At 54.4% G+C, this 16,804-nt stretch overlaps 1 protein-coding gene across 7 annotated transcripts; it reads left to right on the forward strand.

Moving 5' to 3' along the window:
- Nucleotides 1–5,860: 5,860 nt before the first annotated feature.
- On the forward strand, nt 5,861–15,615 carry DTYMK (deoxythymidylate kinase). Of its 7 annotated transcripts, none has more exons than XM_060151582.1 (7): nt 5,863–6,207; nt 7,305–7,360; nt 7,890–8,111; nt 10,857–10,947; nt 12,498–12,695; nt 14,986–15,078; nt 15,344–15,615. In XM_060151582.1, exons 3-7 carry the CDS (start codon nt 7,930–7,932, stop codon nt 15,596–15,598), a joined length of 819 nt encoding a protein of 272 aa, XP_060007565.1. In that variant the 5' UTR covers nt 5,863–6,207; nt 7,305–7,360; nt 7,890–7,929; the 3' UTR covers nt 15,599–15,615. The 7 variants fall into 7 exon arrangements, with proteins under 7 accessions (XP_060007563.1, XP_060007565.1, XP_060007566.1 ...); XM_060151583.1 differs by having other exon boundaries at nt 7,890–8,084; XM_060151580.1 differs by lacking the exon at nt 7,890–8,111 and having other exon boundaries at nt 5,861–6,207; nt 7,305–7,413; nt 12,570–12,695.
- The last annotated feature ends 1,189 nt before the right edge of the window (nt 15,616–16,804 follow it).

Consider the following 16,804-nt stretch of genomic DNA (forward strand, 5'->3'; position numbering starts at 1 on the left):
AACCCCTGGCAAATACTGATCTTTTCACTGTCTTTAGTTCTGCATTTTCCAGAATGTCATATAGTTGAAATCATACAGTATGTAGCCCTTTCAGATTGACTTCTTTCACTTAGTAATAGGCATTTTAAGTTTCCTCCATTCCTTTTCGTGGCTGGATGGCTCATTTCTTCTTAACGCTAAAGAATATTTCATTGTCTATATGTTCCACAATTTATCCATTCACCTATTATTTAGTTACCTATTTTTGGCCATGCCGCGCAGCACACGGGATCTTAGTTCCCCACCCAGGGATTGAACCTGCACCCCCTACGGTGGAAGCACAGAGTCTTAACCACTGGACCACCAGGGAAGTCCCTCCATTAACCTACTGAAGACATGTTGGTTGCATCCAAGTTTTGTCAATTATGAATAAAGCTGCTATAATCATTCGTGTTTTGGTTTTCGTGTGGACATTTTTTTAAACTCCTTTGGGTAAATACCAAGAACTGTAATTGCTGGGTCACACTGTAAGAAACTGCCAAACTGGGATTTCCCTGGTGGTGCAATGGTTAAGAATCCGCCTGCCAATGCAGGGGACACGGGTTCGAGCCCTGGTCCAGGAAGATCCCACATGCCGCGGAGCAACTATGCCCCTGCGCCACAACTACTGAGCCTGCGCTCTAGGGCCCGCGAGCCACAACTACTGAAGCCTGCTCACCTAGAGCCCATGATCCGCGACGAGAAGCCACCGCAATGAGAAGCCCGTGCACCACAACAAAGAGTAGCCCCCGCTTGCCACAACTAGAGAAAAGCCCAAGCATAGCAACAAAGACCCAATGCAGCCAAAAATAAAAATTATTTTAAAAAAAGAAAGAACCCACCAAACTGTCTTCCAGAATGAGCTGTACTATTTTGCATTTCCACCAGCAATGAATAAGAGTTCCTGTTGCTCCACATCCTTGCTCCACATCCTTGCCAGCATTTCGTGTTGTCAGTGTTTTGGATTTTGGCCATGCTAATAGACGTGTAGAGGTATCTCATTTTATTTCCAATTCCCTAATGACAAGTGATGTTGGGCACCTTTTCACATGCGTATTTGCTACCTGTACATCTCTTTGGTGAGGTGTCTGTTCAGATCTTTTGCCCAGTTTTTAAATTGAGCTGTTGGTTTTCTTAATTGGTGTCACACTATCCACTTTTCTACCATTTACATTTTTAACAATACTCTTCACAAATTCTGGCCATGTTTTACTCAATTTTATGTCATTCTGTTTATTCGATATATTTCACAGTGTTAGTGTACCATACTTTAACAGACTCCTAATAGATGAACAATATTTTGATTGTTCCCAATCTTTCATTACCATAAATAGTGCTCTGGTGAACATTTGTTCATACACCTGTATGTATATGTTGCAGTTATCTACTGCTGCATAATAAAATACCTGAAAACTCTGTGGTTTAAAAGAAGCATTTTATTAGAGCTCACAATTTTTGTAGGTCAGGCATTCTAGCAAGGCTCAGTTAGATGATTCTTCTGTGTGATACAGTAGAGATCACTGGTGTGGCTGGAAGGCTGCATTCAACTGGTACCAGGGACCAGAGCACCTACACATTGCCTCTCCAGCCCAGTTGTGCTTCTTAAGTGGCTGCTCAGGGCTTCTGGAGATTTCCAGGAGGCCCTGGTGGAAGCTGCCAGACTCTTGTGACCTCACCTTGGTCATCCCAGGACATCACCTCACCACATTCCATTGGTTGAGTCTGGGGCCAAACAGACTCACGGGGAGGGGAAAGTAGACCCCCACCTCTCAATCGGAGGAGTAGCACAGTTGTGGCCATCTTAATCTACCACATTGTCTCATTAGTTCTTTTTTTTTTAATATTTATTTATTTGGCTGCGCTGGTTCTTAGTTGAGGCATGCAGGTTCTTTGTTGCAGCTTGCAGGATCTAGTTTCCTGACCAGGGATTGAACCCGGGACCCCTGCATTGGGAGCGTGGAGTCTTAACCACTGCACCACCAGGAAAGTCCCGTCTTATTAGTTCTTCAAGATAGATTCTTAGAAATTGTATTGCTGGCTCAAAGGGCGTGCTCTAAGTGCTGCTATTTCCAAATGCATTGCCCGAGGGGAAGGTTATACTGACACTCCATTGCATATGTTTCTACTTTTGTTAACCCTAGATTTCACCAGGCTTTATTATCTTTGCTTAACATGATAGGGGGAAAAAAAACCTCAGGGTTTTGTGTTTCTTTGATTTCAAGTGAGGCTAAACAGATTTTCACACATTTGTTGGCTGTTTGTGGTTCTTCTGTCATTTTATGTCCTTTACTGTTATCTATGGGGAAATTGGTCTTCATCCCTTTCATCTAAAAAAAAAATTCTTTATTTTGAAGGGTAGTGGTCTTCCTGTATCATATAATGAAAATAACTCCTCCCAGATATTGATGAATTCTCTTACAAAGACCGTTTTAGAAACTGCAAAAATGAGAGATGATTCCCTAACTATTGTCGACTGAAAAAAAATGCACAACCTAAAAGTTGAGAATTCAGCTTTATTTGTCAGACTTTCTGAGCAACTGCTCTGAGGAGGTAAGAGAGGAGCCAGGATCTATGAGAGTTTTTGCAACAAAAACGGCGCAGTCGAAACATCAAAAGAGTACTGTTAATTAAAGAAAACAGACACCTCAAGTTAATGGAGTTAACACTTTTCTATGTATGGGAAAATTCAACAGTCTGGGCTCACTGAAATCATTCCTCTGATGTGCACCTTAACTATCTAGGGCCAGGATCCCGCTTCTCTCCCTCCTGAATCCCCTCAGGGTGCACCATCAGGGGTGTCTGCAGTAGCTGCCGGCTTGATAGCTGCAACATCCTTTGTTTACTGATACGGCAGAGAGTATTTTTCATCCATGCTTTTTCTTTCAGTATGTTGCAATACTTTAGATAAATCTTTGATAACAAATTTCAACCTTGGGACTACTGACAGTTTGGGACCAATAAGTCTTTGCTGGGGGGAGGGGGGCGCCTCTCCTGTGCTTGTAGGATGGCCAGCAACAACCCTGGCCTCCCCCACTAGCTGCTCTTAGACCCCACCCCAAGCTGTGACTGTCAAAATGTCCCCCAGTCAAGAGCCAGTGCTTTGGGGGAAGGCTAAGCTACTCTAACAAAGAAACCCAACCAAAATCCACTAGCACAGAAGGAATTTTATTTCTTATCTAACAGTCCAGGGGCCAGGCAGCCATGCTCCGCGGGGTTACTCAGGGACCCAGATTCCTTCCAGCGTGGCGTCTGCCCCCAAAGGGCCTCGCCATTGTCTTCATGGTCAAGGGTGGATTGCAAGAAGGTCGGGGGGTTGGGGGAGAGGGAGAATGCTCCGCCCACCGTCTGAAGGGGCACACACCACCGCTGCTCACGTCTCATTGGCAGTAACTTAGCCACCTGGCCCCATCTACCTGCAGGGAGGGCTGAGCGATGGCATCTAACAGGGCAGTGATGTGCCCAGCACAATCTTATTCTTCTGGAAGTAGATGAGTGCTATGGACTGAATATTCCCCCCCAAAAGTCATAGGCTGAATCCCTAAACCACAATGTGACTGTATTTGAGAGATCATTAAGAGGAAGAGAAACCAGACCTCTCTCTCTCTGTCCACAGCTGTACAGTGTGAAGGCCATGTGAGGACACAGTGAGAAGGTGGCCACCTGCAACCCAGAGGGAGAACATCAACCCTCCTGGCACCGTGAACTTGGACCTCCAGCCTCCAAAACCGTGAGGAAGATGTTCTGCTGTTTAAGCCACTCAGCCTGTGGCATTTTGCTCTTGCAACCCAGCTAAAACAGGGAGAAAGTCTTTGATGGATAGTAGCAAAGTCTGACCAATTCCTGTGATGGAAGGTGCAATAGGACAGTAAGAGCTATGGGGCCTCTTTTTTAATGCAAAGTCTCAAACTCACAAAAGCCGAGAGGACCTAACAAACTCCACATCCCATCAGCCAGCTTCAGCAATTCCGGCCAGCTTCTGGCCCTTCCCTCGCCCCAAGTACACTCAGGCCCAGCGCCCTATCTGGCATTTCCTCCGTGAAGTAGATGCCCTTGTGCCCGCTACCAGGCCTCCGTGGCAGGGGAGACTCGCACTGCTCAGGGCAGACTGCGGAGATGGTTCTCAGTGTAGCAAGCACAGAGACGGACGCTAGGACTCTCCTGTACCTGCGTCAGGGATGTGAGGTCACGACTGCATGCATGGAGGTGCTGCAGTCACCCTGTGACCACGAGGGACAAGCTATGAGAGCTGGTAAGTTGTTGACCCAACATCTGACATCACTGAGTAGCAGCAACAGTTCTTGGCTGCCTAACTCTGGACTTTGTGTTATGTGAGATGATCGGACATCCTGGTGATTTAAGCCAGTTAGGCTGGCGTCTGGTACCTGCAGTCAAAGGCATGTTGGAAGAGGTGGAAGCAAACTTGCTTCCTGTGTCTTAGTAAGAAATTTCACTGTACTTGTGCCAGTTCAGCAACGCCCGCCACCAAAGGGCGCCTGCTGCGGGGGCCGGCGGCCAGGCTCCCCGCATTCCACGGGTGACCGGGAAGGCTGTGCGGCCACAAGCTGATGCATTGCACGCGCTCCTGCCTGTCTGCCTGGTAAGTGCATCCTACAGGTGTGGTACAAGGCTGTCCTGGGACTTGCCCAACCCCAGGAGGGTTCTCTTGTGTACTGTAATCCCTAATCCCCTCATCCTTTTGAGGGCAAGGAGATGAAAATTTCAGAACAAGACTCCTAATTCAAAGGCAGTGTTAAGCACTAGTGTTTGTATCAACGACCTTTCACTAGGTTGTACCGCAGTAACAAAGGACCCCGAAGTCTCGGTGGACTCGGCATCACAACTGTATTTCTTGCTGGTGCCACCTATCAGCTGCAATGGCTGTGGCTTGGCTGTGGCTGTTTGTTCATTGCAGGGTCCAGGGTGAAAAAGCAGCCCTAATCGTGCACATGCTGTTCTCACACTGGCGGCAGGAAGGGGAGGGGTGACCCGCACAACAGCTTTTAAAGTTTCTTCCTGAAAGTCAGCTCTGGTTACTTTACAGATGCCCTGGAAGTCACAGGGCCAAACCCAACATCAAGGAAGAAAGCCAACAATTGGGAACGATAGAATCTACCACCTTTCCGGAACCCACAACCAAATCAAGCAACGGTCCATCAGGAAAACGTCAAGCGACCATAGGTGTCTGGGGTCACGGGAAATCAGGGGCTTGAACCAAATGAGGGGGGGTAGGAAAGTCAGGCAAACTGTTGTCACGACCTCAGCCCAAGCACCGAGGTGGACGGTCTAGAGCTCGCGGGGGTCCGCTGCCGTCCCCAGCCCTGGAGAGCCCTCGCCCGTCTCTCGTCTGCAGCAGGGGAGCAGGTGCTTCACGAAGGCTCCCTGGAGAGCAGTCCTGAAGTTCACGGCCACACTTCCGGCTGCCTCCGGATTTCTCCTCGGCAAACTCGAACGTTCCAGAGGCAGTTCTGGGAAACGCGGCTCTCAGCTTGGCACGGGCCGAACGCTGGTGTCCGCCCCAACCCCCTAGGTTGAGGTCTGACCCCACCGTGACGGTACCTGGGGACAGGCCTCCGGGGCCACGAGGCCCGAGGGCGGGACCCCTCGACGAGAAGGCGGCCGACGCGGTCTCACCTGGAACCGCCCCTAAGACGACAGCGGCCAACCTCACTGAGCGCTTCCCGGTGCCGGGGCGCGCGCCCTCAAGGTCCCCGCCGTCGGGGAGTCGGCGGCGGGCGGGCCCCGAGGCCGCAGCCCCGAACTTTAGGAGGAGGGACGACCGCCCGCGCCCACGACAGCGGCCCGCGCCCACGACAGCGGCCCGCGCCCACGACAGCGGCCCGCGCGCGGAAAGAGGCGCGCCCGGCTTCCGGCCCGGAAGAGGCGGTGCGACCGAGGCCCCGTCGGGCCAGTCGCGCCGCTTCCGCCGGACTAGTCCCAGCCAATCCGGCTCATCTGAGCCAATCACGGCGCGCGCCGCGGGCGCCGGCCCATTGCAGCCAATGGGAGGTCCGGGCGGCCCGGCTGCGCTGGGGGTGGTGGCGGAGGCGGGAAACGCGGCGATGGCGGGCAGGCGCGGCGCTCTCATCGTGCTGGAGGGTGTGGACCGTGCGGGGAAGAGCACGCAGAGCCGCAAGCTGGTGGACGCGCTTTGCGCCGCGGGCCACTGCGCCGAGCTGCTGCGCTTCCCGGGTGGGCGCGGCGGGCGCGGGGTTCCGGGATGCCGGGGGCCGGGGAGGGGACCCAGGGGCCACGGAGGCCTCGCCGGCTCCTGAGGACGAGAAGCGAAGGCCTCCTGCGCTGAACTCGCTCTCGTTTGTCCGCGGGTCGGAGCGCGGGGACCACCCTTGTGGTCCCCGAGCCTCAGTGGTCTGTGGTTCTGTTTTTGCGCAGCTGCCCCGCGGCTGATGTGCAGTAAAGTCACGTGTTTAGTGAGTCTTGGCACATGTACACCCAGGAAAGCGTCTTCACGACCAAGAGAATGAGTATATCTGTGACCCCTAAAAGTTTCCAGGTGCTGCTTTGTAATCCAAGTCTCCGTTTTATCTTGGGTTTCCCGCCCCCTGTCCTTGCATGGCTGTTTACCCTGTGAAGGGTTTTGTGTCATATTTTTAATTTTTTAAGGTAAAACATTGATCTTGAAAACCAGGGGTAGGGAGATGGGGGGGGATGCTTTTTAAAATTTTCTTGTTTTTTTTTCTTTTGGCCACACTGTGTGGCATGTGGAACTTCACTGACCAGGGAATGAACCCGTGCCCCCTGCGAGTCTCAACCACCGGGGAAGTCCGAAAGTGCTTTTTTTGAATATTTATCATTTTAATCTTTAAGCCAACCAGTCTACAAATCTTATACAGTTGATCCTTGAACAACATGGGTTTGAACTGCAGTGGTCCACTTATATGCATATTTTTTTCAATAAACATACAGTACTGTGAAGTCTTGTGTTGGTGGAATGCAAAAATGCAGAACCTCAGATGTGGAGGGCCGACTTTGGGAGTTGAATATCCTTCTCTTGGTATCGAGGTAGCTCCTGGTACCAGTTTCCCTTGGTTGGCAGTTCCTTTGCAGTTGCTGCCTCCTACCTGAGTTCCTTCTTCCTAAAGCATTTTTCATCCCAGTGTGTCTGCACACTGCTGCCCTTTCTCAGGAAAAGGTCTGAACCTGTCTAAAGTTGTTGTAAAATAAAACTCAAAGTTAGACTCAGGTCAGGGCCTAGAAATTTGGCACAAACTACGAATGTAGATGGAGAGCCTGTCCTCACTTTTGTGTGTTGTTCTCTTTTATTTTAGAAAGATCAACTGAGATTGGCAAGCTTCTGAGTTCCTACTTGGAAAAGAAAAGCGAGGTGGAAGATCACTCGGTGCACCTGCTGTTCTCTGCGAACCGCTGGGAACACGTGTAAACACCCCTGTCCTTCTGCCGCTCCCCCTGCTTCTGTGCCTGCCCCCAAGGCTGAATGCGGCTCTTGTTTCTGAGTGGTTGAGAGTCATGCTGGAGGCTGTACCTTTACAAGGTTCTTTAGGTCACGGATCCCAAAGAGCACTAGTTAATGCTTTTTTTCTTCTCCCCACCCCCCGCTCCCAGCTTTTTGTAATTAATAGACTTTAGGTAGTTTTAGGTACACAGAAAAGAGCCCCCCCCAATGCCCCCGTCCCTTCCTCCCCGCCCAGAGATGCTCTTATTTATGTCTTTGATGAACCAGTGTTGACACATCATTAAGTGAAGTTGAGCTTATGTTGGGGTGTGCCCTCTCGCGCCCTCTTTTTGACTTACATCATCTTGGTGGATTCCCTCTTCACCCTGCACAACTGTTGACGAAGTGCCTGTGGGGTCTGCTCTCAGGTGCTTCTGTTTCCATTTACACACGTATGTAGGTAACACACATGTCATCGGAGGTGTTTTGTTTTAACGTGAATGAATGGGACCCTACCGTACAGATTACCTCACGGCTGGCTTCCTGAGGCCGCCTCCCGATCTGCACTCTTCCTCTTCTCTCCCGTCCCAGCGGCCTGCTCTCCGGAAAGGCTGCCCCACCTTGGACTGAGGGATGCCAGTGGACGGACGTTCAGGTGGTTGTGCCTTGTTCCCTCTCACAGGCAAGCTGGCACTGCTCTCCTCTGGCTTTGGCTTAGCCGGTGGTCTTGTCTGGAAAGGCCTCCCCCTCCGTGTATTAGATGAGAATGAGGGCAGGTTTACAGTCTTTAACACATCTGGAGTTTATTGACATAAATGTTGTGATTTTCGCTTTTTGTGGATTTTTAGAGAAGTAATGTCAGAGCAACTGAAAATGAGAAACAGTTCTGACTCCATTCCCTAATTGCTGTCTGCTTCCAGGACACAGGCCTGCAAGTCTCTGGGCCATTCGTTCTGCCACAGCTCCCCCTTCTGATTATTCCAGCCACTGCCATCAGATTAGGTTTGCTGACACTTGGAAGTCCTTGGCTGACAGGTCGGATGCCGGGCAGCGCTGTGGCCCCTAGTACCCCTCAGGTCTCGTGTGCAGGGCGGGCCTGGGAATGGGTGCTCAGTTAACCTAGGCTGTTTTGAGTTCACCCTGGTGCTTGGAGCACTTTCTGAGAGGACTCTGGTTACTTCCTCAGCCCCTGGTTTTCTGCCCTTTTGCTGTGCTGCGTCTTTACCGGGTCAGTTGCTGGTCGTGGAAGTCATCTCCCCTCCCAGCTGCTGCGCGGTTTCCCTGGCACCGATTGCGGTAACAGCCTCCACTTCCCTCCCCGGCTGTTTGTCAAAACCTACTGATCCTCTAGGGCCATCCAGGAATTAAATTCCTGGAAATGAGCAATCTCTCTTACTTTCCGTAGCAATTTAGCGATGTTCTTCTCTACCTGTTTTTAAACTTTTTATTCTGGAATAGTTGCAATCAGTCAGGAAGTCTGCGCCAAGAACCCCCGGGTGCCCTTCCCCAGGCTTCCCCGGTTAGTAACATTTTGCCACATTTGCTTTACCATTTGCTCACTCTTTTTAAAAATCAAGGGCTATTTTATGAAATGCTGGGTTTACCTGATGTTTCCTCATGAGTAGATTTGGGTTTGCATTTTTGATAGGAAGACCCCAGAAGTGACATTGGGTCCTCTTGAGGGCATCGTGGCGGGATGCGAGGCCACTTGGGTTTCCCCTGATTAGTGAGGGGGCTGCTGGCCAGGCTCTTCCACTAAGTGACTCTCTTTCCTGTTGTAAATAGTCAAAAGGGGAACTCATAAAACCAAAAATATCCCCTTTCTATGAAACCTCCTAGTTTGTGTTGGTTAGTCATCCTGCTGGAGTCTGTTATTGTGATTTTCTGATTCTGTCATTTCCGCAACACTGATCAGCTGGCATTCTGTGTAAGGAAGAGCTTTCCTGCCTTCCGTGTCCGTCCATCCATCCGTCCATCATCAGTGGGTCATAAACGCTACTGTTAGTCGTTTCGCTGTTCAGATTGTCCCAGCCTCGGCCTGTGGGAACCCCTTCAGGCTGGCTCCTTCGCCCCTTGGACGTGTTTCTGGCCTGACAAGGTATTGCGGCTTTCCGTGCCTCCTCCTTTAGCCGGGGCCAGCTGTTCTCTGCTCTTTGTGGAGGGTGGACTTCAGAGACCGACATCTGCTCAGCTTCTGCATGTGTTCACGTTCCCTGCATCTGTCTGACCCCTGCCATCTCATCCAGCACCTGGGCTCATCTGCCCCATCCTGCCCTCCACGGGCTGGTCTTAGGATCACTGCCCTCACCTACGTAAAGCCTGCCTGGGGCTCACGGGTGGTTGCAGCTCTGTTGTTAGAATGGGGGCACACGGTGCTGTGTCCAAACATCTCAGGCACGCCTTTGCCCTTCCACTGTGTTCATTTGGGATACGGGTAGGTTCATTTGACTTTGTATACAATTTTAGGTTTTTCTTTTTTTTTTCCCATTCTTGTTGATTTCAGTTTTCAAATATGTAAAACATGAAATGGTTCTAGGAGTCAGAATCATACAGAAAGGTCACTGCCCTGCCCACCCCCTTTCCATCCAAGCCCTGCCTTCCGCTGTCGGTAAGCAGGCCCATTCACTTCTAAACGAAATCAGCAGATGCCTGTTGTCTTGACTCACCTTCTGTCTGATATAAAGGCAGCCGCCTGTGTGCCCAATGTGCTTTGCTTTGTTAGCAACGTGTCAGGAGGGTGTTTATGGGGCATCTTTCTCGCTCTCTGTACAGTTGCGTCTTCTGTGCTCATGCCATATTCTACCAGTGTTCTGTTCACAAGATTAGGTAGTTTTAAGTGTTGATAATTTGCACTTAGGAATGACGCTGTGATGGGAATGGCGTCTCACTGTTGGAGGTGCCCCCCACTGTGCTGTTCTGCGAGCTTCTCACCGTAACTCTTGTTCCCCAAAGTGCAAGCAGTGCTTCTGGCCCATGCCAAGCCTCTGCACCCATCCTGCTAAGGTCTCGGGGCCGGAGGGTGGTGGGGACCTGCTGCCTCCTGCTGGAGGGTGTCCTGGCTCCCAGGCGGATGCAGGAGCATCCTTCATCACCTCCGGGCCACGTCCAGCCTTCCCTCCTGTTGGCCTGGCCCCTCCTCTCCCCGCAGGGCCTGGCCCTTCCACTCCCGGACAGCCGAGCTGCCTCTGGACAGCTGCCGATGCCAGTTGTATTTATCCCCTTTAGTGGAGTTGTCTTTTCGTGCTGGGCTTTGCTGGGAGTGAAGATTCAGAGCCTTGGGGGATGAAAGTCAGGCTACAGATTGCTGCCCGCGCGTGATCCCTTCATGTTGGCTTCTGAATTGAATTGTGTCCTCAGGGTGATTTGAGCATGAGACTCAGGGCCTATGAAGCCAGGACCATGGCTCACAGGATCCTCTTTTTTGTAGGCCGCTAATTAAGGAGAAGCTGAGCCAGGGCATCACCCTGGTCGTGGACAGGTACGCCTTTTCTGGGGTCGCCTTCACCAGCGCCAAGGAGGTGAGTGCCGCTCCGGCCCCAGCGCGTGATTTGTGCCTGGTGTGGACTCAGTGTGGTCCCCATGGGCACAGAGCAGTCGCAGCGCGAGTCTCTTCATGTCACTGCCTCTAGCGGTTTGAGATCCCCGTGTTCGCCCGGTCAATTTGGTCTTTGTCGACAAGAAGAGAAACCTTTTTTGTAGCTACAGGTTTTCATAGATACAACTGCACTTTTCATTTGGCCGACACATTTCACATCATACATTTACACATATGGTCCATCGGCAGGCCTGTTTCATCCAGCGTCTTGTTTGCGGAAAAGATGGTGAGAGTGTCTGGTGTGCTTTCGTGCTGTGTTCCTGACCCCCTGTTCCAGGGAGCTGCTGTTTCACAGGCATAATGGCAGTGACTACACTGCCCTTTTTTCCTGCTTTTTATTTAAAAATTTTCAAACATATACCAGCAGAGAAAATAAGCCACCCAGCACCGTCACCTGCCTCAGAAGCTTCTGGTCTCTGTGACCCCCAGACACATCATCAGTCCCTTCATAAACATTTCGGCGCACATCCCCAAAGCAGCTTTTCAGAAACCTCGTCTCACCCATTCCAGAGTGTCATCATTCAGGCAGTGTGCAGAGTTCCCAGTGCTCTCAGGAGCCGTTTGATCCGTCTTGTGTTTTTACAGTTCGATTGAATCGGAATCCCGCCAGTTAAGGTCCATTCTTGAAATGTCTCTTGAATCTCTCGATACATAGGTTCCTGCATCTCTTTTCTTCCTTCCGCTAAAATTTTTGAATTTTTTATTTTCCCGAGTCGCCTATCAAGAGGCACGGCGTGCCTGGTTATCTCCTTTTTGTGGTAACCGTCTTTGATCGTGGCTAATTCACGAAGGGCTGCAAAATGACAGCCTTCTAACCCTGCCAGTCTTCCCGCACGAGCTAGCTGGGTCCTCCTTTAGGGCAGTCCCCTGAGGTACCGGCCACACGGCTCCATCTGTGAAAAGCACGCAGGCTCGGGCAGGGCTGACGGGCTCCCTTCTCCAGTCTGGGTGTCCCGGCAGCACAAGGCTCTGAGCCCACAGCTCGGTTCTAACCCTTTTAAATCTTCAGAGCTGTGTGGCTCTCTCTTCCTCTAGAAGTGGGGACACTATTTTTAGAGTTGCGAGGATGAATGAGAGGGGACATGCAGGAGACAGCACACGGGGCGCTGGCGAGCGTCTCCAGGATTGGAGTCTTCCCCTCTCTGTAGAAGGGAGTGATGCCCTGGCTCGTCTGCTGCCACTGCTTGGCCAGAGGGTGTGGGACGCACGCATGATGCCCTCGGTCCCGGGCCCTGAGTGACGCGTCCTGGGCCCCGGGGTGTTCTGTCCACTGTGAACGTATTCACATGTCAAAACACAGGAAGGTGATGTGAGTGAAAGCAAAACGCTGGAGACCTAAATGACAGAGCTGCTGCTGTGTAAGAACTCTCCCCTCAAACGTCAGCTCGCCTTTCCCCCTTTTCGATGAATTTTGAAACCAGGAATGAGACCGCATTAAGCTGGATCCGTAACGGTTGGGTTCTTCGTCTCCAGAATTTCTCCCTGGACTGGTGCAAGCAGCCAGACGTGGGCCTCCCCAAACCGGACCTGGTTGTGTTCCTGCAGCTGCAGCTGGCAGAGGCCGCCGCGAGGGGCGAGTTCGGCCGTGAACGCTACGAGAGCAGCCCTTTCCAGCAGCGGGCCCTGCAGTGCTTCCAGCAGCTCCTGGGAGACTCCAGTCTGCCCTGGAAGGTGGGCGCGGTGCCCGGGCCCTCCTGGGGGCAGCACTTTCTGGTCCTGGGGCTGGTGCAGGACGTGGGTCGGTGCCCTGATGCCGGCCCAGGGCAGGGCCGCACGGGCAGCGGCTCCAGAGCAGGCGTCCTTCACGGGGGACCCTGTGCCGAGCCGGCCGTCCAGCGGGCTCCCGTCCCCTGCTGGACGTCCGCTGTGCGAGGCCAGCACCCAGAACGCCGAGCCCGTGGGTGTCAGGCAGCGGCACTTTAGCTCCCGTGCAACCGGGTCGAGCGTGGGGCCTTCGTTGGCGCCAGGCGCCAGGCGGCCCGCACCCGCCACAGCTGCCACCTCCCTGCTCTCCGTCCCCGCGGCCTGGCGCCCGCCCACCTCAGGGCGCGCGGCCCGGCGCCCCGGCCCGTCGTCCCCGCGCGTGGCCGCCTGGCGCGGCCGCTGCTCCTCTTACTGCTGGCGGTGTCCCCGCCACCCGGGCAGGTCCCGGCGTTTGGGCTCTCAGTTCTGGCACCTCGTGCTTCTCCCTCGCCCTCCAGCTGCGCCTCCCCGCGGTCCTGCTCTGGCTGGTGCTGGTTTGTGGCCAGGGCCGGGGCTCCTCCGTGTGCAGGTCCGGAGTACACCCTTGACCTTTCTGTTTGTCTCCTGTGTGCTCGGGGGTGGAAGGAAGGGCGTGTCTTTCCCCAGATGGAGGCTGCAGCGCGGTGCCTCAGATCCCTGTCATCTCTCTGCTGGCTGGTTCTATCAGCTACTGAATTCCAGAGTTTTCCTCTGGTTCTTTTTTTTTTGGCTGTGCCACGCGGCCTGTGTGTGGGATTAGTTCCCCGACCCCGTGCATTGAGAGCACTGGACCGCCAGGGAAGTCCCTCTCTGGTTTTTTTTAACTAGTTCTACATGGCGTAAGTTCCTCTTGATTTATACTACGTTTCAGCACCTGCTGGGAACACGACAAGACTTCACAGCATCAGGAACGTGAAAGGGGAAGGCCAGCGGCGCTCTCCTCTCCTTCCTGCACTGACTGTTCGTCTTGTCTCGTTTCCCGCAGCTTTAAGAACTTCCTTTAATGTTCCTGTAGGGCAGGTCTCCTGGCATAGCATTCTCAACTTTTGTTTATCTGAAAATTTATTTTTCTTAGTATTTTTCAAATTTTTAAAGCAGTCACAAACTTACAGGAAAGTTGTAAGTACGATACAAGGAACTCTTCCAGGACCATTTGAGAATAAATTAGTACCTGACACCCCCTCCCTGTCAAAATGGGGCCAGTCACATGGATCCGCTCCTACTGCCTGACCCCCCCCCCCGGTCCCACTAGTGACCCTTGTAACAGGACGTGGTTCACAGGCACACCTCTCTGGCCTCCAGCCTGTGACTTTCTCAACCTTGACTTTTTTGAAGGTCGCAACAGTCACTTTGTAGCCGAACCTCAGATTGACTTTGTGATTGGATCAGGTTGTGTGTCCTTGGTGGGCTGTCGCTGCCCCGTCACGGGCTGCGCACCCTTGGTGTGTCGCGCTCCAGCGATGCTCCCCTTGAGCTCTGGGTTAAGCAGTTCACGGTGAAGTCACTCCGCGTCCCGCTTTGAGGTGGTGCTTTGACGCTGCTCATAGACTTCCAGTTCGTTTATATGTTTACACTTGCACGGACTCACGTTTGTACCGCGTGCTCACCAGCAACCTGTTTTCCTCACAGTTGGAGGCGCAGGTTGGCCCAGGTCTGGCCCCTGGGTGACCCCCACCCCAGCCCCGGGTCCTTCTGATCAGTTCCCCTCACTTCCGGCCCTTCCCGGTCCCGGCGCATTACGATTGACCTCTGGGCTCACCCTGTGCTGTCCCGGCCCAGTGTCCTGAGGTGCCCCTGGTTCCATTTTATGGAGGAAGAGATGGAGGCGGTTATCTGGGCCCCCAGAGGACGAGGGCTGTCCACGTACGTGTCCACACGGGAGGCGCCGCGCGCCGCCAGCTGCCGGGCTGGTTCTGTACCAGAGCTCTGCGGCTGGCCGCGGCTGGCAGGTGACCTTCGGGCGGGGCCGGGGGCCCGTGGGGGGGCGGTGTCGCTCCTCATAGACTTTGTGCCGCGGCTACAGCTGTCTGAGCGTGTCTACACCCTGGAGCTTTTCCAGAGTTCGCTGCGCCAGAGGCTGCCTAGAGGCTCTTAGTGCCCAGAGCTGAGCCTTGCCTGAGGAGGGGCCTCCCAGGCACGCCTTCCCTCACGTGGCCCGGCATGTGGCCCTCCCTCCGGTGGAGGGTCGCTCCTCTCGTGGGCTGGCCCCCCGGTGACCGAAGGTCCTTGTGTCAGCAAGGTGGGGCAGCCAGCTATCGGGACGAAGCCCATCGTACCAGGGAGAGGAGTCGGACCCGAGTTGGGCTCCCGGCAGAACCTGCGGTACAGGCAGGTCCGGGCGCAGCCGTGGAGGGGCGGGAGTGGGCGCTGCCCTCGCCGCCTCTGCTGGCGGCACCGGGGTCCCCTGGAGGTGAGCGTCTGACCGGGGCTGCAGCCGGGGGGCCAGGCGGCTCGGTCCCAAGGGCCTGTCCAGCTCACTGTCCCTAGGCGAGGCCGGGGGTCAAGGACCCCAGAGGAGCGGAAGCCGTGCCCTCCGGAAGCTGCCCCACCCGCTGAGAACATTAACCTGTCTCTCCCCCCTGCCCCTGCCCAGACAGTCGACGCCTCCAGGAGCATCGAGGACGTCCACCGGGAAATCCGCGTGCTGTCTGAGGGTGCTATCCGGGCCGCTGCACACAGGCCGCTGGGGCAGCTGTGGACCTAGAGGGACGGGACCCCCGTCTGCCGCAAGGCAGGAGCCGCGTGTGCACAGTGTCGGGGGGGGGGGGGGGCGAAGCGGGACCCCCCAGGGAGTGGCCTGCGGGGAAGCCTCTCCTGCCCTCACCTGTGCCCCGAAGATACTAATAAATTAGTTATTGTGTTTCGCTTACTGGAGTTTCACAATGACTGTGTCCAGGCAGTTCCATCAGGGTCGCTGACCTCCTCGTGGACGTCTTCAGACACCAGTAAAGATGAAATGAAAACAGTTGTGGGCAGCCCCGGGCCCAGCAGGCATCAGCCGTGCCTGGGCTCTGAGCGCCGGCCTGACCAGTCTGTGTCCGAGTGGCAGCGTCGCTATCTGAGCCCGCCCAGTGCTCGCTTTGCTGTTCCCTCTGTTAAGGTCTGAAATGCAGGTGTGTAGTTCCTCCATCCTGTGAAGTTACTCCAGGATGCAGTGGCCCTGCAGTGGGCGGTGGGCAGAGCCCCTGTCGGCAAAGCACCACAGGTCTCAGCGCCCTTCTGTGCGTGCCAGGAGACCGGATTCCGAGCAGAAGAGGATGTGACAGTTTAAAGTGTCACAAGACAGTCTGACTAGGGCTTGGGGAAACCCGCATGTGGCCAAGCGGGTTCCAGCTCAGCAGTGGCGCCCGCTCCCCGCACCGGGCAGGGTCCCTTCTCATCCAGGTTGAATAGATGTGGCTGTCCATCCACAGGTGCTTGGCAGGTGGGGGCAGCCCAGCCCTCAAGGGAGGACAGGACACAAGCGCTGGGGGTGGCTGGAGCTGTGCACTCGGATGGCTGTGCTGTCAGTTCACAGCGGGTCCTGCCTGCTGATGACACCAGGCTGGCCTCGGGCGCCCGTCCGTCTGAAGGGCCTGGCTGTGTCCACCCCGACGTGCAGCATGCACTCGAGGTCAGAACTCGAGGCCCGTGACCCAGTGACAGAAACAGTTGGGAACCGCTCGCAGGGTCAGACCACTTGTTCTGCAGTCCCAAGGGTCACCCGCGGGCGTGGCCTGGCAACCCTCCCATCTACCTGCCTTTTGATCTTTCACATGACCAAGGCCACGTCCTAGGTGAAGAAAACGAAACGTGGGGCAGGGGTCTTGAGAGTACCGGGCCGTCAGGGAGGCTGCGTCGGCTGTGGGCCTGGGTGGGATGCCCGGAGCACGCTTGGGCGGGCCCCTGAGCGGGAGCTGGGCACCAGACGAGAGCCCTCTGTCCCAGGCCAGGAGCGGGGCCACGAAGGCCCCAGCGCAGACTCTCTCAGGGCTCGGCCGTGCAGGCGGGGGTGGGTGGGCAGGCCGGAGCCCAGGGGAGGAGAGGCCAGAGCTGAGTGGGGCCCACGGGCAGCTGGA

This window comes from Lagenorhynchus albirostris, chromosome 6 (genome assembly GCF_949774975.1).
Source record: "Lagenorhynchus albirostris chromosome 6, mLagAlb1.1, whole genome shotgun sequence".
NCBI classification, from domain to species: Eukaryota; Metazoa; Chordata; class Mammalia; order Artiodactyla; family Delphinidae; genus Lagenorhynchus; species Lagenorhynchus albirostris.